This window comes from Excalfactoria chinensis, chromosome 9 (assembly GCF_039878825.1).
Source record: "Excalfactoria chinensis isolate bCotChi1 chromosome 9, bCotChi1.hap2, whole genome shotgun sequence".
Lineage (NCBI taxonomy): Eukaryota > Metazoa > Chordata > Aves > Galliformes > Phasianidae > Excalfactoria > Excalfactoria chinensis.
The window spans coordinates 140,506-166,044 of record NC_092833.1 but is presented as its reverse complement, the minus strand read 5'-3'; the positions used below and the strand labels follow the sequence as shown (position 1 = coordinate 166,044).

General features: G+C 38.9%; 1 protein-coding gene across 2 annotated transcripts in view; it reads right to left on the bottom strand.

The window, feature by feature from the left end:
* Positions 1-25,539, bottom strand: part of STAG1 (STAG1 cohesin complex component) — a 156,997-nt gene that overhangs the window by 53,475 nt on the left and 77,983 nt on the right. For both annotated transcript variants that reach the window (XM_072344212.1, XM_072344213.1), the window contains exons 6-11: positions 18,116-18,192; positions 15,985-16,189; positions 13,422-13,573; positions 9,678-9,751; positions 5,779-5,902; positions 95-193 (exon numbers count right to left, since the gene is read on the bottom strand). In XM_072344212.1, the coding sequence (XP_072200313.1) occupies positions 95-193; positions 5,779-5,902; positions 9,678-9,751; positions 13,422-13,573; positions 15,985-16,189; positions 18,116-18,192 (731 nt within the window). The remainder of the gene's footprint in view (positions 1-94; positions 194-5,778; positions 5,903-9,677; positions 9,752-13,421; positions 13,574-15,984; positions 16,190-18,115; positions 18,193-25,539) is intronic.

The window sequence follows — 25,539 nt, the reverse complement described above, 5'->3', positions numbered from 1 at the left end:
TTGTATTTAATATACGATTACAGACCACAACACAAACGGACACAAAACACACTCATTTTTAAGTACTCCTTCCAAAAACTGTATTTCCTCTTACCTTGAATCTATTAGTGAACAGCTCCAGTTTTGGAAATAACTCTCTGTTGGTATACAGACTTTGGAGAGCTTTCAAACACTTCAACCTCACTTCACCTTGCTAAACAAAACACATTAAGATTAGCTGATATAATATCTCATCAAATCCACACGAATAACAAGTAAAATCGCTTTGTAATTTGCTGAGTGTTCATTTAAAATGTTATGCTAATGTGTTACCAAAGCCAAGTTGCAATTCAGCTAAAAACCAAAACCCACACGTGCAGCTGCCTACAAAGTTAATTTTTCTATTTACATACACAAAGAATTTAACGTGCCATCACTTCCACTTCTGTTTCCCTTTCAAGTAATTCCACAGTTCAAAAAGACCAAAAAGGCTGTAAGCAAATAAAGACATCAAATAAAGATATCTGACTTCAAGATGGTTGGTGAGAAGGCTGTGCAGCAATTTAGACTACAAATGTTTTCCTCCCAATACCTGTTGTTAATATCAACGTACAAGAGTTCAAAATGACAGAGCATAGTCTATGTGTGGCATACAAAAACAACTCAAGTCATCTCTAAGCCACTGTCTGTCCAAACAATAGGCATAGCAAACACACCCCAGATTTCTTTCTCAGCAACCTTCTAAAGCCCATCATGGGCCATGCACAGAAAGGATGAATGGGCTGAGGGAGCTTCCAGCAGGAGCAGGCTGCCACCACAAAGACAACGCGACTCAGCCACCACCTGAGGAGCCACTGGAAGGACAGCAGCTTGTGTTTTGCTGCCTGCAGTGTTCTGTGGGCAGCAGCTCACTCCTAGTGACTCTTTTGATAGGGATTGCTTTGATCTGGTTGGCTGTAGGCAGGAAACACAGACATGGTCATGCCTACAGATCAAGTTTTGTCACCTACAGGAATGCTGGAGATAAAGGAAAGGGGGCTGGATCCCCTGCGCACATCCATGTCATCTACCTGGCTGCAGACACAGCTCAGCTCATCTGTAAAGTCCTGGTAAATGATGTATTATTGTAACAAACCAAACAAACAACCACGTGGAGGTAGCCAAAAGGTTATAAACACAAACCTGCTTTTTGTTTCTGAGCCTATTCTGTAATCAAGTCTGTACTTAAAAAACCACGCAGGCTAAAACCTGAGTGAACATTCAGAGGCAGACATGCAAAGAGAAGATAAAAATCCATTTATTTCAGCTTCTTACAGCCTTAGCTTGCTTAGCAGCAGAGGATCTCTATCAGTTTTGGCATGTAATGAACGTTACAGAGCAAGAGTGAGGCAGGCAGTCTAGTTACAGCTGCCCTGAAGATGGTCCCACTTGCGAGCAGATGAGCCAGTGGTGATGTGCCTGCCGACTTCACCAGCACCACAGACCAGGGCTCTCAATTTAGCTCAGGCTTTACACAGAGGGTCTCTGTATGATTTATGGGAGCAGATTAACCAAGGCAGATAGGAAGTGCAACAGTAGACATTTGGCACTTGCATGGCCTGCCAGGAGACCAAAGTTGAGACAGTAGCAAATGAAGCCAGCTGCTGCTATCCAGATCCAAGGAAGAAGACGAGTGACTGCAAAGCCAGGGGAGCAGAAGTGGAAGAAAGAAAGAAACGTGGTCCCTTTGGCTGAGAGTAAAGGCACAGGAGACACAGAGGCAACCTCTGTAGATGACTGCCCTTCTCAGCAGGCAAACAGGTGAGAGGACTTGCTGTCTCTGATAACAGAAAGGACTGTTTTTAAACTGGTGATCGAAGTTGGAATTCATTGCTCTGGAGAGGAAGAAATACAACAGCTTGCTAATCTTGTTATAAAGGTTTTAAAAGAGTCAAGGAGATTAGTGACAGAACCCCACAATTAAGCATAAATAGTAGTGACGTGGACAAGAACCTAAGAAAAGCAAAAGTGAAGCTGTACATACTTATACTGCACTGAAATCCAAAATGAAAGAGGGAAAACGACCCACAAACCATCAATATGCCCGACAGAAGATGCTTACCGTGTAACTATGAGAAACATTCCAAGTATAGAAAGTGAGCATTAATTCCAGATTTTAACATGCCACATATTATTTGGAAAAGAAACACAGCAGAAATTTCCAGCCTAAGAAATTGGTGGAAATTGTCACTTTCAAATAATTCCTAAGAATTAGGATATGAAGGAAAGGTACAAACACGCTGATGCTGGACAAGGACAGAAAGAATCTTATGTAACCAAGAGATTAACTTACTTAACTGAACAGCTCATTAGGAGGTCAAGCATAAGACTGATAAATAGAAAAAAAGAAAGAAAGAAATAGGCCCAGGCACAGAAGGACCAGAGAGAAAAGGCAATAAATGTAAATATGTTCACAACACAAAGTTACTTTGCTTTGAAGGAAATAGTCACTTCCTTTTTCTTAAGGGTGCAGTGAGTACAAAAAGAAATAATAAAGTTAGACACAGAATCTGCAAGGAAAACCATTTAGTGCCATACACTGCCAAGCATTCAAAAATAAGCTGCCAGAAAAAGATGTGGAAAAAGCAACAGTTTGGGCATTTGAGGATATTTTTAGAGGAGTACTACAGACATATTGCACCTTGAGTAGGAGAGAAGCAACATTATTTCCCAGATCAGCTTTGAGACAGACTTTCTTGAATTCTGAGTTGAAGGTTATGTTAACCTAAGAAGGCAAGTATTTGCAACGATGCAATACCTGTATGTTCCACTAAGTAAAATGAGCATTAGTTTCCCAACTACTTTTGTGTAGTAGCATTTATGCCTTACATACAGAATCTGAAATGGAAGTCATTTCCTAAGTAAACAATGGACAAAACAGTTCCACTCTCAGCTTCCTAACTGCTATGACCTTTCTTTCCTCAGTCTCCTCCTCCAGAAAAAACACCGTCTTTCCCTCCACCCCTTCAACTTCTGGGACAGCTGAGCACTGTGGAATCCTGACTTCAGTCACACCCATCAGCTCCATTGCTTGTCTCTTTCTCCAGTCAGGCTATTCTTCCCTCTCTCAAAGCCATTTAATTCAAGAAAGACAATAAAAATATATATACATAATTATCAAACAGTGTTTTTCATGAATATCTTCGCAGTAGTAATTGTCAATACTTTCCTTTATAATTTGAAATTAGAACTTGAAGCAAAAACACCAAATCCTTATCAACACTGTTAAATAACAAATGTTTCTTGTATTTCCCCTATTCTTTTTTAAATAACCCTCTAGACACTTCTAATAGTAAAGCAAAATTGCCCCCACTGCTAATGAAGTGAAAAGGAATACGACGGCCCCAATGCCAGCAGTTTGGGATAATCCACACTCCTCTGGGTGAGTTGTGCTCTAGGCAACATTTCCTTTCATACAGCTTTCCCAGAACCAGGGCTGTCTGAGTATCCAGGGGCACAATTATGGTTTCAAAACAGTTCCATGCATCAATTCAGCAAATTAAGACTGCACAAACTCCTTTTATTAAGTGATTTTTTTTTTTAATGCAGCTGTATTCCAGGTTTATCTGTTTTTTAACTCACGCTACCAGATCCACAGCAAGGAAAAAGTAGCCTAAAAGGAGAGAACTGCAGCATTAGATGCCTCCTACAGATGCTCATTTGAAATCCAGGAAAGGGAGAGGATTAACGTTGCCATAATTACCCAAATTATAACCAAGTCTTTCAGGCAGTGACAGTGAAACCAGGCTATTGAGAGCTCTTGTACTTCTGGAGAACTTGCATTATTTATTTATTTCTGAAATAAGTGCTTCCTTTTGCACTTTTCTCCTCAAATGTCTCCATCTCTATTCACTTTCTTTTTATCCCTTGGTAGGAGATGCCCAAGTAGCTAGTAGAAAACCCAAGCCACTTCGGAAGGCCTGCAACCATAACTACTGCAAAACAGTAAAGATGGAAGAGCAGTTTGATGATGCTCCTCTGCGTTTGTTCCAGATGGATGCACCCTCCTGCTTTTTTGCTGTTGTTTTACACTGCAACATTGTAATTCAAAATTCCCTAATACGAAATGACTGAAACAATGTACTAATTTTGGGATAGCTGGGGTAAAATATGTTAGTGTTTCATCACATGCCTAAATCCTGGCCTGAGGTTAAGCCAGCTGGAGGATGTGAGAATCTATTGGACACAAGATGAGAAAATGCTGGATGCAATGGATCACACTGTGAGAAGTTAACACCAGTCAGAGATAACGCCTGGAGGAGTGGCCAGATTTCACAGGTGGTTAAAGGGAGTATTGTGAGAAGTGGCTGAACTTCACAGGCACTAGAAGGGATTGAGAGCTGTGAAGTGCAGCACTAACCACTGGAAGTGCTACTTTGTGAAAATGTTTTGCTCAGATTCGAGCGTGCTCCAGAAATGCCACTGTGATTGGAGGTGCGCAGCCTCAAATGCAGTGTAGTGTCTCCAGAGTAAAGTTCAGAAATTACAGCTTTGCAGGGGAAAGCCACTGCCCATCTGGTGCCTCCAAAGCATGAAGGCTACTCTTAACAACTACACTGCTGGCCCAAGTCAAGAGGAGATGCAGATCCCTGCCAGCTACAGCAAAAAAGCAGTCAGAAGCACAACCTCTTATTCAAAAAGCATGAGGAGGTTTGAAGCTGTACCCTTAATGCTGATAAGCTGCACAGAGTTACTGAAGAAATCACCTTTTTTAAAGGAACGTGTCAACTACTTGCTCTGTGAGTCATCAGAACAAATTTACAAACTTTGAGTTTTTCCAGCAGCTCTACTATGGGAAGAAAAAAAAATAGTAGTCTATTGCCAACGTCTATTGTATGTTGCCAGGATTTAATGAGCATTTCAACACTATATGGCCGTCTCGTCTGTTTTTCTTGGACGCTGAAGGCAAAACAGAAAAACAACTATTTCTAGTCGTTTGAGTGAGAGTGGGAGGATGTCTAGTCCCATTTGCAGCCTGGTGTATGAAATAAACATACAGCAGTTCAAATCCCTGTCCTACCAGCATTAGGAAAGTGCTACTGTTGCAGGAATCAGGTGGCACCTTGTATCAAGGATTTTTCATTTTGACCAAGTCTTTCAATTATTTTTTTTTTATTTATTTTTATTTTTTATTACAAAATTATCTTGAAGAATCTCTCATGCACGAAAGGAATTCCAAGATTAACTCAAGCAACCCTCCTAGCTCTTCTAAGCCGGCACAAAGAGGTAGATATGAAAAAGTCTTGCCAGGTAGAATTGAAGAATGCTGCAGAAAAATACCCTTTGGAGATGGTTGTAGCTGAAATGCCTAAAAACCTACAATAGTAAAGGGTACGTGATCTACTAGGAATCCCACTGCTGGGTTAATTCTGGGACCCAGAGATTTCTGGGTTTCTTTTCTCTAACTATTGGCTAATGTCATCTGGAGCTTCCTTTTCCATTTTGTTTCGGATGCAAAGGTCCTCAGGAATGATGTGACAAGACAACTGCCCTTTTAATAAGAAGAGAAGCAACATGGAAAAAAAATATCTATTAAGATAGCCTAACACAAACTGAAAAATAAAACTAGCCAAATAATCGTGTGATTCAGGATGACTGTATCCTGGTTCAAGCGTACAGATTAAAAGATTCTGGCTGAAAGATAAATGACCAACAATAAAAATGAACTATCTTTTTATAAATCAAAAATGACAGACTAAACGTGTGTTAGGCAGTACAAGACAGTATGCTCTGCTGTGTACAGTAATACAAAATACTTACCCTGTCATGTAGTGTCCAACCAACATATTTTAAATAACTATCATTCAGGAAGGCATCACTGTACATTTTCATCCAGACACCAATTTCTTCAATACAGACAGCTCTAATCTCAGCAATAGCATCACTAGTAAGAAAAAAAACAAAAACAGAACAGATTACAGACACACCATTTACCTCTAATTCCCATTGCTCCAGACTTGAGCTTGTACTCAGGGTTCAATGAACCTCACTAGCTAGAGCTTGTCACCATCCTCACACACTGACCTACCTAATAACTGAATGTAAAGATATCGAGGTAATGTTTCCATTATCTCTAAAAATTCTCACTCTAGTTGACTTCTTAGTCTATTAATCTTTTTATTCCTCTTCAAGCAAAATTATGAATCCATGTGCCACAAACAACCTCAATAATAATTTCCGAAACATTATCACCCTGATTTCCTAAAGAGGCTTGACTCTCTCCAGGTAGAGATCCAGAATGTCAAGTAGGAAAAGTTATTTGACATAACCAAAGGACCCTGGGCAAAGGGGGAAGAATGGAATTTGATTACTTGCTCCATCCAGCATACAAAAGCCCTTCAAAGAAAATCTACTTTAACCTTAATTCCTGCCATTTTTTCTTGATTCTTCTACATTCTGACTGTGACAAGTGATGGAAGAGGCAAAGACGCATCTCAGACAGATTTACCAGCTGCTTATTGAGGTAGGGCAGCAGGAAACTGTCTGGAGAGATCACCTAAAGAGTTCAGGGATGGAAATGACTTCAATCTGATTGGCACTTTCCTGCCTGATTGACACAGAGCATGGCATATTTACTAATAATGAACGACAGCCAAACAACGGGAAAAGGGATTGGGGCCATCTGGCCCTTTGGTAATTTCATCTTTCAGACATCTGTTACTACAAGAAATTGCTTGTGCCATTCCAGCTGGCACCGTTTCACAACTCCAAATTTCAGCTATAATAAAAGAGTAATGTACTGAGCCACTGTGCTAAAGATGGGAGTGCCCGGTGCTTTGCAAACAACCAGCCCTACTTGTAACTGAGAATCCCATTCCGGTGTTTGTTTTGCCTTTCTAAAAATCTTTCTGGAGAAGTGATAAGCACTGATTTAATCCTAAAGCAGCACCAGAGCCCAGCACCAAAATGTAATTTACGAAAGCAATACATTTCATGCTTCAAGCAAGAGAATAATTGATATGTAAGAGCAACTGCATTATTCCTAAGTCTTCAGTTCCATGAAATGTGAATAACGTGTTCTTAAACTTATGCTCAAGGTACTTATTGTGTAAATTCACACAGTACAGTATAACTAAACTAATGCCCATACTGTATCTGCCTACATACTTCCAATCTTCACGCTGCTCCACCTCCATGTGTGCCGTACTTCATGTGATCTTTCAGACACCAAGGTGAAAACCACAGTTCATTCAGATTGCCTGACATGTCACACAACGGCAGCATCACACATAACTAGAAGATACATTTCAGCTGCCAAGTATGAGTTTTTTCTCATTCTGTGTCATATCACTGGGAGGAGACTGTACGGCAGTAACAGCTTATAACATGCATTTAAAGATTACACAAGCACTATTAGCAAATCTCTAGGCATGCCACCAGATCACTATCACTGTCTGTGCAACGTGAGACACACTGCTTCTGCCAGCTTCCAAACAGAATCACTGTAACTGGTCTGTCTAAGCTCCCTGAAGACAGCTGTGCTATAACCTTAGAAACTGGAAGGTAACTGTCAACACACAGTGTAGATAAGCTGCATTACAAGCAGAATAAGTCGTTAAATAAGCTGTTCCTACCAGGGAATTCTCAAGCATATTTTAAATGCTGTAAGGGAAAAATGTACTAAATAAATTACTACATCCAAGGCTCTGCACTATGAAAACTGCATTTGTTACAGGGAATGTAGCGACAATGAAGAGCAGTTATTTCACCACCTTATAAATTTGATAACTGAAACATTCTGGAAGCATTTTATGGCAAGCTCAGGAAGAACTCAACTGTCAACAGCTATTTAATCATGCAGCACAGCCAGACAGTATCAGGAAAATTCATCTTTTCCATAAGACTGCATTTGAGCCTCCCAAGGCAGACAGTGAAAAACTGATCCTCCATTCCAATACTTCTCAGGGCCTGCTAGGCACTATAAATTTTCACCCCAAGGAAGAAAAAAAAGACAGACTGACAGGAAGAATAAAGCAATTCAATTAATTATAGATTTATCATCAAAAAGTTAAAATCTTCAGTACACGAGAAAGAAATTCACGTGTGAGGCATGGAAAACCAGCAGAACAGCCTCAAGCAGCTGGAGAAACAGGACAATTCAACATGCACCAGCCTCCCATTCTGCCACCATCTTTCAGGTAATGGCATTACCAGAGAGAAACTTCCACCTTTTTGTAGGAATACCTGACACAGATATTCCTACTCTTAGCAACATTGCTCCCATGACGTAATTTGGTTTGTCAAGGCAGGCCCACAAAGTTTAGGACAAACCATAGCAAACACTGTTAGGAAACAGGTTGTACTCATTGTCCAACAATGACATTCAGAGACGTCAATGAAAGTGCCACCGGAGCACATATATTTCATGCCAAATTACATCTGAGCATTTTGATTAATGTCAAGAGCTTATAAGACACTGTAACAAAGAGCCTATAATGGATAATTAGGATATGTCAGGTAGAGACAGGTATGCTCCTCAGGCTCTTGCTGGCGTGGCTGCTCATTACACCTACTGGTTTTCCCAGTCCATTTGACCAGCAACTGTGGTTAATGAAGAGCAAAGCTGAAGGTAAATTTAAGTTAACATGGCTGATCTGATTTGAAGAGACTCCACTGAGCTGCTCAGTCACACATTTCTTAGGACTGGCCTCTTCTAGGTTTCCTGCACACTCTTCTTCATAATTACAATTATCCTTCTGCCCACCTTAATTACATGTTCCTCTTTGCATGCCAAACCCCTTCTCAATTACATTTTTCGTGCTCTCTGCATTTTGTCTAAAAGTTTTCATAGTTGATATTTTAAACCAGAGTTTACATCTAAAAGGTTAATTGCATAGTTAAGCATTGTTGAATTTTATCTTTTGACTGCAATAAGCCAATTAACATTTAAAAGCTGGTTTCATCAATACGTTGCAGATGCACAACAACCCTAAATCTATCCTGAAAGACAAATGTGCTCAGATAAACCTACTCCAAAACAACATAGAATAGTCCATACCTACTGGTTTGTACAGTGCTGGAATGAACACAGCACACACATGCACAAGAATATAACTTGATGGGCCTTTCTACTCACAAGACAGAGCATATCAATTATTGGGGGAAAAAAAAAGCGATGTGATAACATCACAATTACTTGTTAATGTTCTTGTTACAAACATCCAGAACAATTACTAAGCAAGAACTACATGCTATTTGGAATGAAGGCTTTCCAGTGCATTAAAGAAGTTTCTAAAGAAGTGGAAAAAACTTAAAGTTATAGCCGTGGGTAATGTGTATATTATGGAAACATCAGAAATCTGCTGCTTACACTTGATATATACGAAAGGAAATGAAAGACAGAGGTATCCAGCAACCAAATTTGCCCTGTTTATGCTCCCACTGCAGACAGCTTTTCTTTCTAGGAGACAAGGAGTAAAACGCCATGTCTTCCACAGCTCCTTAAAGCTGTTTTACTGAATTAAAATAAAGTCCTGGGGACAGAGATACTGTGCAAATTCTAGGGGGTAACTCTTAAGATTTTCTCCAAGGACATCAGTTGTGTTGATGCTGCTTTTGTGACACCTAGAACACGAGAAGAAGACTCAGAAAAATGGTCTTTGGCATTAATGATGATTACGCATTGCTAGCAAAGCATACTGTAGCACATAGTTCCTTACCGGTATCTATGAACAAATATGCCCTTAAAAATAGAGTTCATCATATTTTCGATTTCATCTTGGTTTTCTTGTAGCTGTAAAATAAATAAATAAAAGATCACTGCTCATTACCATTTAAAACTCTGCAATTAGTTACTGGGAAGCATTAGGAGACCACAATAGAGCACTTAATTCAAGGTATTAGTAGTTTAATCATTTTTGATTTTTCCAGCCTGCATTGTGTGCATTCGCATACATATGTATACAGTACCTTAATGGAAGAAAGTTAACATTCACCACAAACACCAATGAATTCAGTTTCAAATTAATTCTTTGAGGTCATCACCCCCTTTTTTTTTGCTTTGCTATGGACATTCAGGCTGCAGACACCACATGCTCAGTAATGTCAGCAGTTCAGCAGTCAGACAGAACTGTGTAAGAATGGCAGCTCAGAAATGAAGCTGGCTACTGAGCAGCTACGGACCAGGAAGTCCCCTTTGAAAATCTGGATGCCCTACTTAAGGAAAGTACTTCAGCACGTGTTCCATCTCAAGCATGAGTGTAAGCTGCTTTAACTTCATTGCCCACAGCAATCCAATGTCTGAATAAGGAAGCATTCCAGGGTCAGAGCACGGGTACTTAAACACTGCTGACACCCAGCCCCAAATCTTACACTGCAGAACAACCAAACCAAATCGAACACCAAAACAAAGCAGCACTTTGAGTAGTAAAAATGATTTTTTTTTTTTTTTTTAATCCTTAATAGCTCCTCTCTAATATGAAGGCACTTATTTAGTACTACCAAAAGATTTCTATGTGTCAATGGATCTGTTAACAAATCCTTAAACAACACCTTGGGATCAACTAAAGAACTCTCATACCATCAGCTTTTGTGCTAACCTACATAAAGATGACTCGATTACACCAAGATGCAGCTTTGTTAAGGAAGATGATGCCAATTTTATACGATCAGCTTTTGGAGTAGAACTGCTACATCACTCAAAGCCAGCTTTCCTCCACCAAGGTGTTTCTGAATGTCAAAGCATAATATAACATGATTGTTAATTAAAAAAATCTTCATATTTTCAGTATAAAAACCACAACTGAGCCTTGGTAGTACAGACTGCAATATGCACAAAATCATAAAACCTGTAATCATGGACACATACATTTAGCATAGAAAGTACCTTAAAGCCTGAGGCACAATTACTAGCAGCTGTTTTGACTTCCTGGCTAGCACGGGTTCCCAAACACTTTCCTCTAAGGGTTTATACTTTTCAAGCCACGTTTATAAATATTTCTACTCTACCCTCCAGATAAGATCTTGCAATATACAGTAAATGAAGCCTCACAGATTTCTAAAACGTAGGGAGGTGCAGCCTCAATTTTGCAAATGGGAAAACTCAAACGTGGGGAAGGTTTTGACTAAACTATCAAATACCTGAGAAATGAATTAACTTCGTAGTAAGAAGGCTTACACAGAAGTAAGGCACTAGTGTAAACAAATGAAAGTCAGCATCAACATCATCAGTGCCCGCTTTTATACGCTTGCCTACGAACGTGTAACTTCACACTACAATAAGGTGAGCTTCTACAGAATCAGGGCTGGGATGGTCAGCAAAGATTCCCAACCTGCCCAACGTCTGCAGAATCGTGTGTGTTCTAACACTTTAAAGATACAGTACCCAGGTCTATTTCAGCATCAATATTGATAACTCTCACTAACTTACATCTTCTCCATAACAGCAACTAGTTTTTATAACTTCAGCTTTTCAAGGTCATGTACCTGAATTTGAATGCTTAATCCAGAGAGAGAACTGCCCTACCATTCCCGCTCATACAAATGCAAAAGTAATTTAACCTCATCCCTCTAAAATCTAAGCAAAATTAATGGAAACATTCTCCTGTTGACTCTGCAAGTGTTTCGGGAGACTCAAAAACCACATGTATGAGAAGCGTAAACTTGGATTACTACTGGCAGTAATTAAAGCACAACTATTTCTGTTTGTGGTCGTTTATATTACTAACCTCATCCAGTTTGCAAATCTCATTGACAAGAACAGACCTTCAAGCCCTGCCTTCACATCAGATATGTAGAAAACAACATGAGAATGAAACACATCAGAGAAAGCATTCCATTTTTCTGCTGCTAATTAATTTCCCACACTGAGATTGCAAACTGCCCATGAATATCTTCAAAAGGATAAACGTATGCTGATGAAGGTGTTTAGGAGCTTTTATTACGATGGCACTGCATCAAAAGAATCAACTAAGGAAATGCTGGCACAGAAATACTACTGTAAACTCAGTGCATTTAAGCACAGGAAATAAACAGGAGTATGCTATGAATTCTCACACGGGGCCATTATGCCATCTAAACCTCATGATTCCTTTTCATTCTGTTTGCTCTCCTACGTTTATTACCACACATACTCAGTTATCCGCCCTCTTCTCTAGCTTGCTCCTATGCAAAATTTTATTAGATTTCAGGAGCAGAGAAAAGAGAGAGATGTGTTAAGAGGTAAAGTCTGCCAAACGTTTAACCTTATTCTTCATTCAGGTTTTCACTGCCCTGTGCATCAGTGCTGCAAGATCTCAGAGCAGTTACATGCTGCATCTCTAAAAGCCACTGAAAAGAAATGCTGATGAACAAGTACAAAGGATGGCCACAGGCACTGAGGTAGATACTGAATTGAGTCTGTGGGCCTAAACAGCTACTTGGGCCTCTGGAAAATTCAAGCTACAATGAAAAGACGTGGGATAAAAACTGTTTCCCAGCTGTTTTAGCAACTCTGCTTCTGAGATGCTTGAAGACTGACACGCTTCATTCTGAATGTTTGCCTTTAGTTTCAGAACAAGTGATTCTCATGTTTATTAATTCACTATTTTCAAGAACAATACAATCAAGAGAAAATTGTTCTGTGGATCACAGGGTTAAAATACAACTACAAATGTGTAATTGTAATTATACCCGCTTTGAAGTCAAAAGTTATACCTAAAAGAATCCAACTACGCAGGTAGGGAACCCAGACATTCTTCATCTCCCACAAAGTAAAACAGTGGTAAAAGAGATGCATTCAAAACCAATTTATAAAAAAATAAATTTAAGTCAAGAGTTTTGCATCTTTACAGACCGTGGCTGTTCCCACAACCACATTCTGATTGTTATTATTTCTAGATTTTTTTAATATAACTCTAAAACTGAATTTCGTAGGATGTATTTTATTTAGGGATGATTACAGCATCCTTGTAATGGTTTTGATCACCTAGTGGCAGAGTGATATTTGCTAAAAGTGACTTTAATGTTTTCCTAGCTTCTCCTTCTAGAGCCCCAGTGCTATAGCCCTGACTTGGTGTTTCTCAAAAGCAGTAACAAAAAGTGATGACAAGACACTACATAATAACTGCAGTGCTTAATGGGGGAAATGAGCAGCACAGTGGACTACTAGGGACTCTATTCAAAACCATTTTGCATAACTGCAATACGTTACTACATTCAACTCAAGACAAGTCTTCCTCCTGCCTGGTCACCTATATGAAACAGAGAATAGAAATTATCTCATGTGAGCAGAACAGTGCACAAACTCAACTGTACATGGTGACATACAATTTAGAAGCGTGACCCTTATAGCGTGATTGAGATCACACAAACACCACAGCAGAACTAATCCCTCATTTCTCACAACTGAAGTCATGAATCAGCCCAGACTTTCTGTTGGAGGGAACACCCAGGAGCCAGGAAAAAAACAACATCTTTTCACTTGCCTCTTTTCTTTTCTGAAGCAGCAGCTCCAGTCTTTCATTGGCTCTCTTGCCAATCATTTTGTTTCTCTCAGCTTCGTACTGCCTCTGTGTATTATCCTGATGAATGCTCAGGTTTAAGGCAACATTCACAAGAGCAGTCATAAGCTTCATAGCTGCAAAAGCAAAAGACAGAATATGACTCTTAACCTGTAGTCAGAGCTCAAAAATATTGCCTCAAGCAGATCCATACTCACAGAAAATAACCATCCTGACCCTGATACAGAACCATCTGGATAGGCACTTCCCACCCAAGCAATACCCGGGTCATTCGGCTGACCTAAAGATCAGAAATCAGAGTATATGTACCAAATTGAGCTCCAGGCGATGTTATTTACCCTTTCTGCAAGTTCTAAATGCATAATGTCATAGAGCAAGAATATGAATCCATGGAATCAGTGTATATCATGAAGCCAGTTACTGTGGGTTACAGGCATTTCTCTACTGAGAAGTATCATTACAGATGCCTCCGCATTAAGGGTAACTCTTAATCACCAAGAATTAATTAATTTACAGGGGACCACAGCAATACATCTCCAAAAGATAATCTGACCCTGCTTTAAAGCCAAGTGTATGATTGTATAAATATATGATTAGAACTTCAAATGCCCTTTTATTCACATTTGCAAACCTTCTGGATACAACATCATTAACACATATTTTTCCATCTTAATTCAGCTTTAAAAAAATACATTAGTAAGTGTCTTTCCCACGTTCTGTGTGCTTACATGGCATATCACAGCTTACAACACTGAAAACAGAAGAAAAATCACATTCTCTCTGGCTAAATATGCAGCACCGTCCTAGAGATCAAAAAGCAACTATACAAATGGAGAAGTGAAACTGTTCTTATGGTTAACTCTCTTATCCATTGCTTAAAGCCTATAAGTCTAGAAGTACCCACACAAACTTCTTACCTTCGTTTCTTACTATAATGAATAACTTCTCATTCAAATTGGCTACCACAAGGAAAATTGAAAACAAAGAGCTCAGAAAGCATAAATGAAATTCTAAACGATTTTCATAATTACTTATCGAGACTGAGCTTCACAGCATCATGATGACCTGTTCTTTGCAGTATAATCTAACAGTATATATCTAACAGTATAATCTAACAAGCCTAAGGGAAAAACCTAGCTAGCCTAAGGGAAAATTGCAGAATCAAGACAAAGCTCCCATTGTTAATACATAAAAATAAGCAAGTGTATGGCATATTAATTGATTATGCCTCTCAAGCAAGAAGCCAGCACTGCATTAAATAACTGAAGCCTTGGAATTTGCTCATCCTCACTTATAGTTGCTATTCTATAGCCAGAAACTGCTTCTTCTATATGGTTCTTGGGTAACATCTCTAATATATGCTGCCATTTCCTCTTCTGAATAAAACCTCTCACACCTTTCAAACATTTGCCCACATAAGGATGAACCAATCAATTTAAGAGACCAAGACTACAGGAGCTGTTCCAGAAGTAATGCCTCATTTTATTATGTTGGCCAGTGGCATCAGAAGTGAACACCAGTGGTATGGCAGCAGAAGTTGAGCCTTCCCATCAATATCCCACTACATGTTCTTGCTGTGTGACAGACAGCTGCAGAGGGGCAGTCTGACACAATGGAGTCTGACACTCAAGTGTGTATGAAGTAAAGGAGTGGAAGTGAGTTCTTACATGTAGAAAAATGGCATTACTTTCACAGTACATTGTATATCTAGCACATATTAGCATTAGTCTCTCCCATGATCTCTCTTGCAAATAGCAAATCATGTGGAATTTAAGATCAGTATCCAGTATAAACTGGAGATGAATCCAGTCTCCATCTCAGATTAAATAACTGGCACAGATTTTCAGCAGCATTCCAAGGATATGCATTTCAGCACGAGACTGGTAGAAAGATATCACTTGACAGAACCAGTTTTAGGTATCTGCAGCTAAGCTAGGAATTGTAGTATTAATTTACAGCTGGAGATATAGGGACTTCTACACAGCAATTCATCCAAGTTATTGGAGACTCCTAACGTACATCAGATGAAATACACTCTATAAAGCCTATTTCTGTCCAATAATAAAACCAGTCTGACTCAGATGTAGACAGATGTGTTGAAAAGTGAAGCTTGGCCAGAGGTAGAAACCACTGAGAGATAGAATTTTGGTCCAACATTATGATTCTCAAGAGTGAAGGCACAGAATTGTATTGACACTTAAAATAAGTTTGTGCTCTGAAATGAGAAACTACTAAGGCATACAACAAACGAACAATAAATACAAGACACAAGCATGTCACTTCTGATTCAAAGGATTCACTGAAGTCCCCTGGATTTGACAGGAATCTGAGGCTGATCTATTCTCTTACAATAAGAACAGTGTTCACTAAGTACTGTTACGATGCACACAGGGCTTGGATTTGATCAGGTTTTCCACAGTTCTCAGTGCTTGTCAAATTCCACCAGTATCAAAATCAGCAGTAATTCTCAAAGCAAGTGAATAGTAATAACTTCTTTGAAAACACCCCTTTGCACCATTTCACTTACCAGCTAATGTACTGGTGTGCCTGAAAGCCCGGACCTGGGAATCTGACAAACCAGTCAGAAGAGAGATGACCGTGTCCATCATGTACTCATCATAGATGATGCTGTATTGACACTGTCGAATGAGCACTCCAATGAACTCACAAAAGTTGGATCGAAACTTCTTCCACTGTGGCCCAGGCATGGTAAGGGGGTAATCACCACTGTCCTGAAGAATGAGAAAACGAATACTCTCAGTGAACATGGACCAAGTTTCTAAGCTAAACAGTTTAATTTTCTCCCAGCTAACTGAAAACAAACAATAACAACAATTAATTCTTCAATAAATAAAGAACTTTGTGGGCATGAAATCATTTTTTAAGAGATTTAATTATAATTGTGCTATGCTTGCTTTATTAGCTATATGTTGTCCAAGATACGCATCCTGACAATCTTTTCCTTATATCCTGAGCTAGGAAATGGAGGTAAAGAATGACAAAGGAAAACTTTGAAGTATTTAAGGTCAAAAATCTAAAGAATTTTTTGTGCGGCTGAACATTTGTACCATCATCCACTCTCCACTTCCACCCCAGGTTAATATTCCCATCATCTGGCTGACTCTCCCCACAAAATACGCTTTGTTCAACTTTGCATCTGAGATCTTATCAGAAACTAAACATTGTCCTTATTTGATCTTACAAACTTTTCCCGTTTCCTTGTAGTTAAACCTACCGTCTGATAAATGCAATGGATTTTTGTCAAGCTTAACTTCTTTCCAAGATTCATCTCACAGTACTGCATTGCCGTGAGACTGCCCCCTCCTATTAGAAAATTCATGAACTCCTGGGGCACCTGATTTGAAAGTCAATTCCAGATTTATTCAAAACATTAAGGTGATAACGTTCCACCCTGGATCTCTCCCCAAAGACAGGAAGTCAGCAACATCAAAGTAAAAACCATCTCTACTTATTAATCCTGTGTTTTCATGGAGAACAAGCAGTTCCGCTATCCAACCAGGCAAAGCCAGTAACTTAAAAGAAAGGACTTGTAACCAAATACCCTTTAACCTGAGCTGAACAGAAGATGCTCTACAGCAGCAAAAAAAAACAAAAAAACCCACAAACAAACTGAACTCAAACTCAAAGAAAAAGAGTATGCAAATATTAGAAAAAAGACAAACGTAAGGTGGTCTTAACGAGCCCAGTTTCTCCATCACTTCAACACCAAAATGCATCTGAACTCCTAATTTCAGAGAAATAAGAGTTCTGTTAAAAAAACAAAACAACAACCAAAAACCAGAGGCATCACAGTCCCTAATTTCAAAATTTCAGAGCTCAAAATCATTAAGATTTGCAATATTCTTATTTTGGCAGAAGATTTGTTTCAAACAAGATGCTTAGAGCTTTGAAAAGACTATTCCTTTGCGTAACACTGCTACAAAACATCACTTTTATGTCAGCTTACTACTTGGTTTCCGTTGCCAATTCAAATGAACAGAATATTAATTTGCACACAGAAAACAGATGAGAACGGTGCAGCCATCAAGCCTCCGTCCCGTCCCAAGAACGCAGAGTTCCTTGTTGCAGGATGGCAGTTTCAAGCAGTGAACAACAGCATCCAGCATAGTACCAAGTTTAAGTGAAGTGAGAAAACTGCCTACAGTTCTTCCTTCTGCCTCCTCTTATTAATCTCTCTGGTGCAGTCAGCTCTAATGCTTAGGATATGGATAGGTGAAGAACCAGCACGGACCCAAGGCAGCTCTTCTACAGACAGACGTGGCTATGCTCTCTCGCAGCATGCAATGGGAGCCTGCTCCATGATTTTTTGTGATAGTACAATTAAGCCTTTAATCAGACCACAAACTTTTCACTATTGTTATTTCAGCATCCAAGTCCTACTCAATTTACAACACTGACTTTTCAAGATAAATAACTGTAACTACCCTTTCAAATTATTTAATTATTATTCTTTCTGCTGCTTTGCTTGTTGGTGCAATTTCTCATACACAAACAATGCTAGTTTCTTGCCCACTGTGTTTTTATTTTACAACCAAGGCATACCATAACGTATTTCATAATGCTTAAAGCTATTGGATGTTTGTATGCTATTTGTAGAACACAAACTAAAAAGACTGCATACTATCTGTATATCTTACCTCATCAAATTCTTCTGTCATTTTCCTTATTATTTCTGCATTTTGCATGTTCCTGAACATTTCAATTCTAACAGTACCTGTGGTGTAATAAAGGAACAAAAGAAATTAACACAACTCACGTTTTGATATCAAAATATCAATATCAAAGTCTTTCTGCCACTAAACATACAGCTCAATAAAACATGCAAAAGACTATATAACGCAATGACAGTAGAAACACTTTGAACAAACGCGCCTTTTGAAGAAACAGGTGTAACAATCTGAGTAGAAATTAGCAAAATTTACACTTTAAGGTTAAGTATGCATGAGACAGAAGCAACTAAAAAGTAAAGCAGGACTCACACCATGTCTGCAGTCACCAAATGGTTTTAACTGCATCTGTAAAATCCAATTAAGTCTGTCTTTCAGTTCTATGGCCATTACTAGTAACCTTCCCCCTTCTATGATCACAGATGTTCCACGATCTCTATTTGGAGACATGTGAGCAGTTTTCAGACCAGAGCTAGCACAACTGCATCACGTGGCACTGCAGTCAATAAGGTTCTCAAAAACCAAAGGCTCAAAGGGGTCAGTCAAGATGTGGGGTCCAGCTCAGGACTAAAAGCAGTATTTGCATCTATGTTACTCCTTCATGTGGATTACAACATTCTCCCATTGCCTAAACAATTAAATTGATAGCATTGACTTCACATTGTAAATGGAACAATGATAGCAAGCATTGAAAATATGACAACACAATAGCAATTAATGAAATTCTTGTGACTTGATCCTAAATTCAATCTGAATAAACAAAATAGCTTCACATCACACCATCGCCTTAGTAACTAAACATTGTCTGAATCTCCAACCACGTATCACAAGTCAACAGATGGAACTTGCATTTCTTGTTATTGTGCGATATATATTTTTTAATTAATCACCATCTTTTTGCCACTTGACAATCCTCTTTTGCTAATGGAGGAAAGGCACAAAACGTAAGTAAACCAAAGAGCTACAGCCCAACCTTGCTGGCAGTACGAAGTCTTGCTACTGCTACACAAAATTCTATTGGATTAACAGTCCACTGCATGGCTCCAAAAATTCAAACCACACTAACAGCTACCAGCATTAACCCCTGTACAAAGGTAAAATAAAGGTAATTATACCAACCGTTATGGGAATGTTTTAATTATGCTATTTTTTTTCCCTTGAAAAATGAGCATTCGAAACATATAGAGTTCAAGATATGCCAGCCCAGTTAGAGCTCACCCATCTTCTGCATCTTTGCTAGGAAACTATTTCGGAACACATTTCAAATCTTGATTTCTTGTAATGGCAGTGTTTCTTCATCAAGTAAAGTTTACTTATCTATTCCATACTAGGTTACACTGTCAGCCTCAATTTTAAAAACAGTGATTTACATTTTTGCATGGCAATTTCCATATTTTTAATAGACAATTAGTAACACAGTATATTAATATGAAACAAAAACCCGAAAGAACTCCACATGACAGAACACTTTTATCAGCTTCAAACTCATCTCTAAGTTTCCCACAGTATTATTACAGATTCAGTACGTCTCAGTGTGTTGAACAGTAAACTCACATCAGTTGCTTTTATCCCTCTCACCACATGCTATCATAGGTTCTTATTTTGATTAATAACATAAGCCCCACTGAGTACACAACTCACTGACTGCTGGTTCTTTGTATTTTTCATAGTCCTGATTCAAATTTTACTCATTCAATGTAGTTATGACTCCTGTTAAAAACCTTCAATAGTTTCCGTAAAATATATAACCACGTTACTTTGTTGGACAAAGGTAAAAACACTGTGACAAAAGCTCTTTGTTAATGCATTTCACTCCATACAGGTCTTCTTTCAGTTTAATGTAATTCCGATATAGTATCTTTTCTCCCTGAGGGTACGAAATGTAATTATACCGTGGTCACTATTACTTATGGCCTCAGGTATTTCTAGTTTTTAAATGACCTCCTGTTACTTATGTTACATAACAGTCAAGTATCATTTTTTCCTTGAACAATTTCTTTAAAGCAATTGGTTTCAAGAGTGACTACTTCAAACACCGATTTATTCTTTTTAATAGCATTGCTGCAATGTGATGCATTTACAACTAGTCTATTTTTCCCTGCTTCCTTAATTGTATATCTTTGAGGATGCAGTAAGAGCGCACAAAGAAAGCAGATGGCTGGTGTAAGATGCAACTCCCGCGTCACTATCAGACAAGAAATTGCAAGTACTGTTCCACAACTGCAGAAACCCATACTCTGTCCGCTACACTGGCACAGGGTGGGAGCTGCAGCCACAGGACTACAGATCACAGGCACCTCCTCTGAATCACAGAAAGGCATTTTAAATTCCTCAGCTAGAACAGAAAGAACTTCATCTGTGTCCTGGGCACCTGGGGATTTCTACTGATCACCATGCAGAGGTATTACAGGTGTGTACAGACTCCAGACACATTTCCCAAATAAGCGTTGGCCCGGCTCCCTGTGGGCATGGGCATGCACAGGGTAAAAGATGCTCCTGACATCTCCTAGGGGTGCCAGAGTGGACAAGAGCCCATGGAAGTGAAGACAGCTCGCTGTCTTCAGAACATATACTTACAATGAGAAGAGTAACCCAGCTATTCTAGAAAGCTTCACAGAAGAAAGGTAACAAAAAGTATGAAAGCTGGCAATTCCAGTACCTATATAAGAAAGGGAAGTTTATACAACAGAAATAAGGCTGTGGCAGGAGTGGTGCTCCACCTCTAATAGCCTACAGTTATTTAAACACCGCTAATGAAAATGAATTGCTCACTGCTAAATAGACTCCTGAAACCCAAACTCCTGACAGCTGGCAACAAAATACATCCTATGAACCACAGTGAGGTTTCATCTCCACTACCTCCAGTCAGGGAAGGTACAAAGCCAGCATCATCCCTTCTCCTCTGGACCACCCGCCCAGACTCAGACAGCTGTTACAAAGTGGGAAATGTACTCTTTTGCATTAGCAAAAAGTCAGCAGTGCTCAGAGCATGGTGACACTGTCACGAGAAGGTAAGTTCAATAAAGATCTAGCAAGGATGAATGATGACTACTCAATATCTGGGTGGGCAATGCTTCTTTCCCCCAATATCATGCAATGTGTATTTCCTACACCTTTCTCCCCATTTACACTATAAGAAAGAAACAATCCATTTTTACAGTGTCCATAATGAGCAATTTTTATATCACCTCAAAAGCATTAACGTCAAACCTCTGTATGAGAGGTGCTTAAAAAGGACCGGTATCAAACCATACATTATTTCTCATGACTCAAACTAGGTTACCTGTACTTTTGGAACATTTCATTGACTGTTCCCAGAAAAGAAGAGCCTGAAACTAACCAGAAATTACACACACTGTTCTTTTTAATTCTATTTTCTGTGGGTTGTGTACCGTCCCATAGGAATATTAACATAGATTTTACCAATTTGGAATAAATGTGTATTAATCATTAATCTAAATGGAAACAGTACTGGGCCTGTTGAAGTATATCCAAATACCCAATATTATATATATATATATATCCAAATATACCCTAAATCCTAACTTTGCATTCATTCCCAAGCTTGAATACTATACTCAAACCAGAAATCAGGGTTCTAGAAAGAAGACAGCCTAAATAAGAGAGTGTTAACTTCTGTGGCACACCCAAGGATTGAAGATACTTTTACTGACTTATTGCCCAATTAGTTGTGCTGAATGCTCCCTATGTTGCCCAGCTTCTGCTGCCAATGAAGTAGTATTCAAAAGTCATTACTGTCCTAAAAGAAACAGCCCTAATTTGTCCTTAGAACAGCTTCAGATCATGGACAGGTACTGAGTGAAACAGCAAGGATCCCAATGGAAAAAAAATAACCAAATCACCTCCTCAAACAATTAAAACCTTTTCAACCAGAGAATCGGAGGCAATTACTAGAAAGAATCCTAGCAGCTCATTTATGTTTACCATCCTAATACAAAACAGAAACCAAGTATCTAATGTGTCAATTCCCAAATCACATTCAAATGTATTCTTTGAAATTTCCCTGCAAAGTTTAGACCTTACCGTTCAACCGAAACACACAAGGAAAGCGTATTCTCTTGTTGTCTAATTCCCACTTATCCCTTTGCTTACCACCGCATCACTGTGTTGTACTTCATTTTCCTCACTGTATGCACTGATCTACAATTCCTGAATATTTATCTTTAATTACTTCTCACTCTTTTGATCATTTTTTATCTTTCTCACACGTCTGAATTTCAGAACTGCACAGCATATGAATCAAATATGCTGCTCATTTACTATAGCCCCTATTCCTCTTTTGCTTTAAGTCATTTTGTACTTGACTGTTAAGTACCCTTCTTAAGAGCCTTCATTCTTTTCTCTTGGTTGTATTTCCCATGCAAGCTTGCACCATTATGTTCTTAGTATGTTCACATCCTCTTTTGAAGATCATCACAATTATTTTGCTCTTTACTTCACGTTATAGATGACTGTACTAACTCCACTGGGAGCCATGAGCAATACAAGAAGCATATGAAAAGAACAGACCTCCATCAGACAGAAGAGAAAGTAACAAATATAAGTTTTTAATCATCACCGTGAAGAAATAGTTAAGAATAGAGACATTTTTCCACATAAAACCCAAGAAAAATCTGCAGCAAAATCCAGTTTCTGGAATGGAGGGAACTTTGGTCATTACGGTCCTTTCCATTTGTAAAACCCTTTTGTGCTCTGTCCTCCCAAAGCCTGACTGCCACCTACAGTTTCTACTCTGTGCTCGTTACATGGCCAATAAAAGCATGTATGCGTAACATACATAGTAATTGACTGAGACAGTGAGAGGTATGTTCAAAGGGACCACTACTAAAGCATTTCTATTTCTATATCCTCCACAACACAAGGCACAGAAACCTGTTACTGTTCTGATTTACGTAACTTTAGCATAGGCAAGAAATACCTTCACTGTTTCTGATGATATTTCAAAACCAAATTTGGCCGTAAAGAATATACTCAATATGTTTACTAAAGTCTACTAAATAGGAAGCTGACCTAATCCAATCAGTAACATCAATAGTGCGCATAGCTGTACACAGCCCTCAATACAAAAGGTCAAGAGTGCTAATAAACATGGGAGGACTTATTAATCTTTGACTGTCGTGGGCTTCACTGCACTAGAAATACAATTTGAGTACAAAACAGCAATTATTATTGCTATTTACAGTCTCCCAAATCAAGGATAGTTGTTTCACCATTAGTGTGAACAATCCTACATCACGCTTTGAAGCTCAAAGTTCTGCATAAGATTATGAAGCTGACGAATTCCTGTATACAACTTTTGATTCATACAATTTGGCCGTTCAATCCCCCATATAAGTCATATTGACCATGAGCACACCAATGAAGATAATAGTTCTCCTAATACAGATAGATATACACCAAAGGCATACAGACTGTCTGAAAATGCTACAAAGAGGACAATGATATGCACTAATGACAATCCAGTCATTTCCTATTCACTGAAAAATAACTCTATGTTCTTACTGTAAAAAGTGACAGAAATTCAATGTTTGTTGTAAAGAAATAAAACCCTGTGAAAATCCCAGTCTCCTGTGCGGGAGAATCTGCTACTTACTTAAAGTAATCTAAGTGAAAGAGAAAAAAATACAGAACCCAGCCCTGACCCAAAGAACTACTGACCACTAACTGTGACTGTTGTGCCAGCCGAGGAGGTTATGTGCTGTAGAACAGTTGGACCTATTCAAGGCTCCAAGTTATTTTTGCAAAGCTGTGCTCCACAAATGGTTTGGAGCTTCCTAAGCATCAATAAGCAGTTGGAAGTCCCGCACTTATGCGATACACATCCATTTTCAAAACTCTGGAATGAACTTCCTTATTCAAATAGGCCGCCATACAATAATAAAGGGCTGTGGGTTTTTTTTAGATTAAAAGATTTTAATAAAGGTAAAAAAAAAAAGGATCAGTTTTCAGAACGTAAGATATCTTTTTAAAGAAGGATTTTGATAGATATATGCTAAGCAGCAGATGTCAATGCTTTGAAAGAGGAAGGATGAATAATGGAGCAGGCAAAGTTTGCCAGTAACAAAATTATTTAGAACAGCTAGAATTAAAGCTGACAGCCAAGGCTGCAAAATAATTTTGTAGTAACAAAACTGGTAAAATGGCAAATAATGCATTTCAGAAAAAAGGCACAGCAATTCCACAAGCTGCTACTAGAAAAAGGGGCAGACCTGCATAATTTAATGCATCCAGAAATAGCACACTTCATGTACTCAAGTCTTAGGTTTTTTTTATACAGGAAACCTCCTCAGCGAGTTTAAGTCAGATAATTCTGTTTTGGCACAGTTCTACAGTATTTGCCTTTGGAAATGATAAGCTGCTTCTCAACTCGTTGTTAATGTCACCGCCTTTGAATAAAAGAAGCCACATAATTAATAACTAAAGCCACACAACTTGCAGTGTAGTATTTGTACTGAATGACTTAACTAAATGGATCCTTTCATGCTTTGGTAGCTCAATGCAATAATTCTCGGAAGGCATCCACCTTTCTGTCAGATCACAGCAGACCTGAGCAACAGTAAATGGCACAAACATGAGCAAAAGCTCTGGAGCCTTTGCTACCCCAAAGGCAGTGCTTTGCTCCTAATAATGTCTTAATGCTTTTGCACTCAGTGGAAGCATCCTCAGCTGCAGCCCTCCAGCAGCTGTGTCCTGCCCTGCCCCACCTCACTGTGATTGAGCAGCCAGTGATCAAGGAGAAGGGAAAGCACTGGCTCCAATGCATTCCTGGGTTTAAACTCATGAAACTTTCCACCTGCTTATTACTGGTTCCACAACTGATTTATTTATTTTTTGCAGGCACTATTCATTCTTGCAGTTTCCCATGTTTGTGCTATAAAGAAACTTTTGCTAAGAGAAACATTTCACACTGGCCTGATGAAGCAGAAAATAACGTTAAGGACTTCTGTACTCAGTAATCAGCTCTAGGTGTTAGGAGATTTGCAAGGATGCGCACATGTATAAAACCCATCTTGCACTGGACAGTAGTTCAGGTTTACCCCAAGTGCAGGCTGCTAAGCCACACTGTGAATGTTGTGCTTATTGTTGCTAGTGGATCCATCGCCTCTGAATTGTTCTGGACTTTTCATACCACAGAACTGCAGCTTAGCTCTACATTCTCTAAGAACGCAGCTCATTCTATTTTTGGAAATGCAGTCTGATCATTCTGCAGGATAAGCTTGGGATCTCCTTACAAGGAACAGTGAATATTTATTCCTCTGCTTTTCTCTGGTGCTCGAGTCTTTCTCCATGCTCTTTTGGAAGCGAGTTTGTCTGAAATGCATTCAACACTCAAGATGCAGATGCAATGTAATTTTATGATAGAGTCCTTTCTT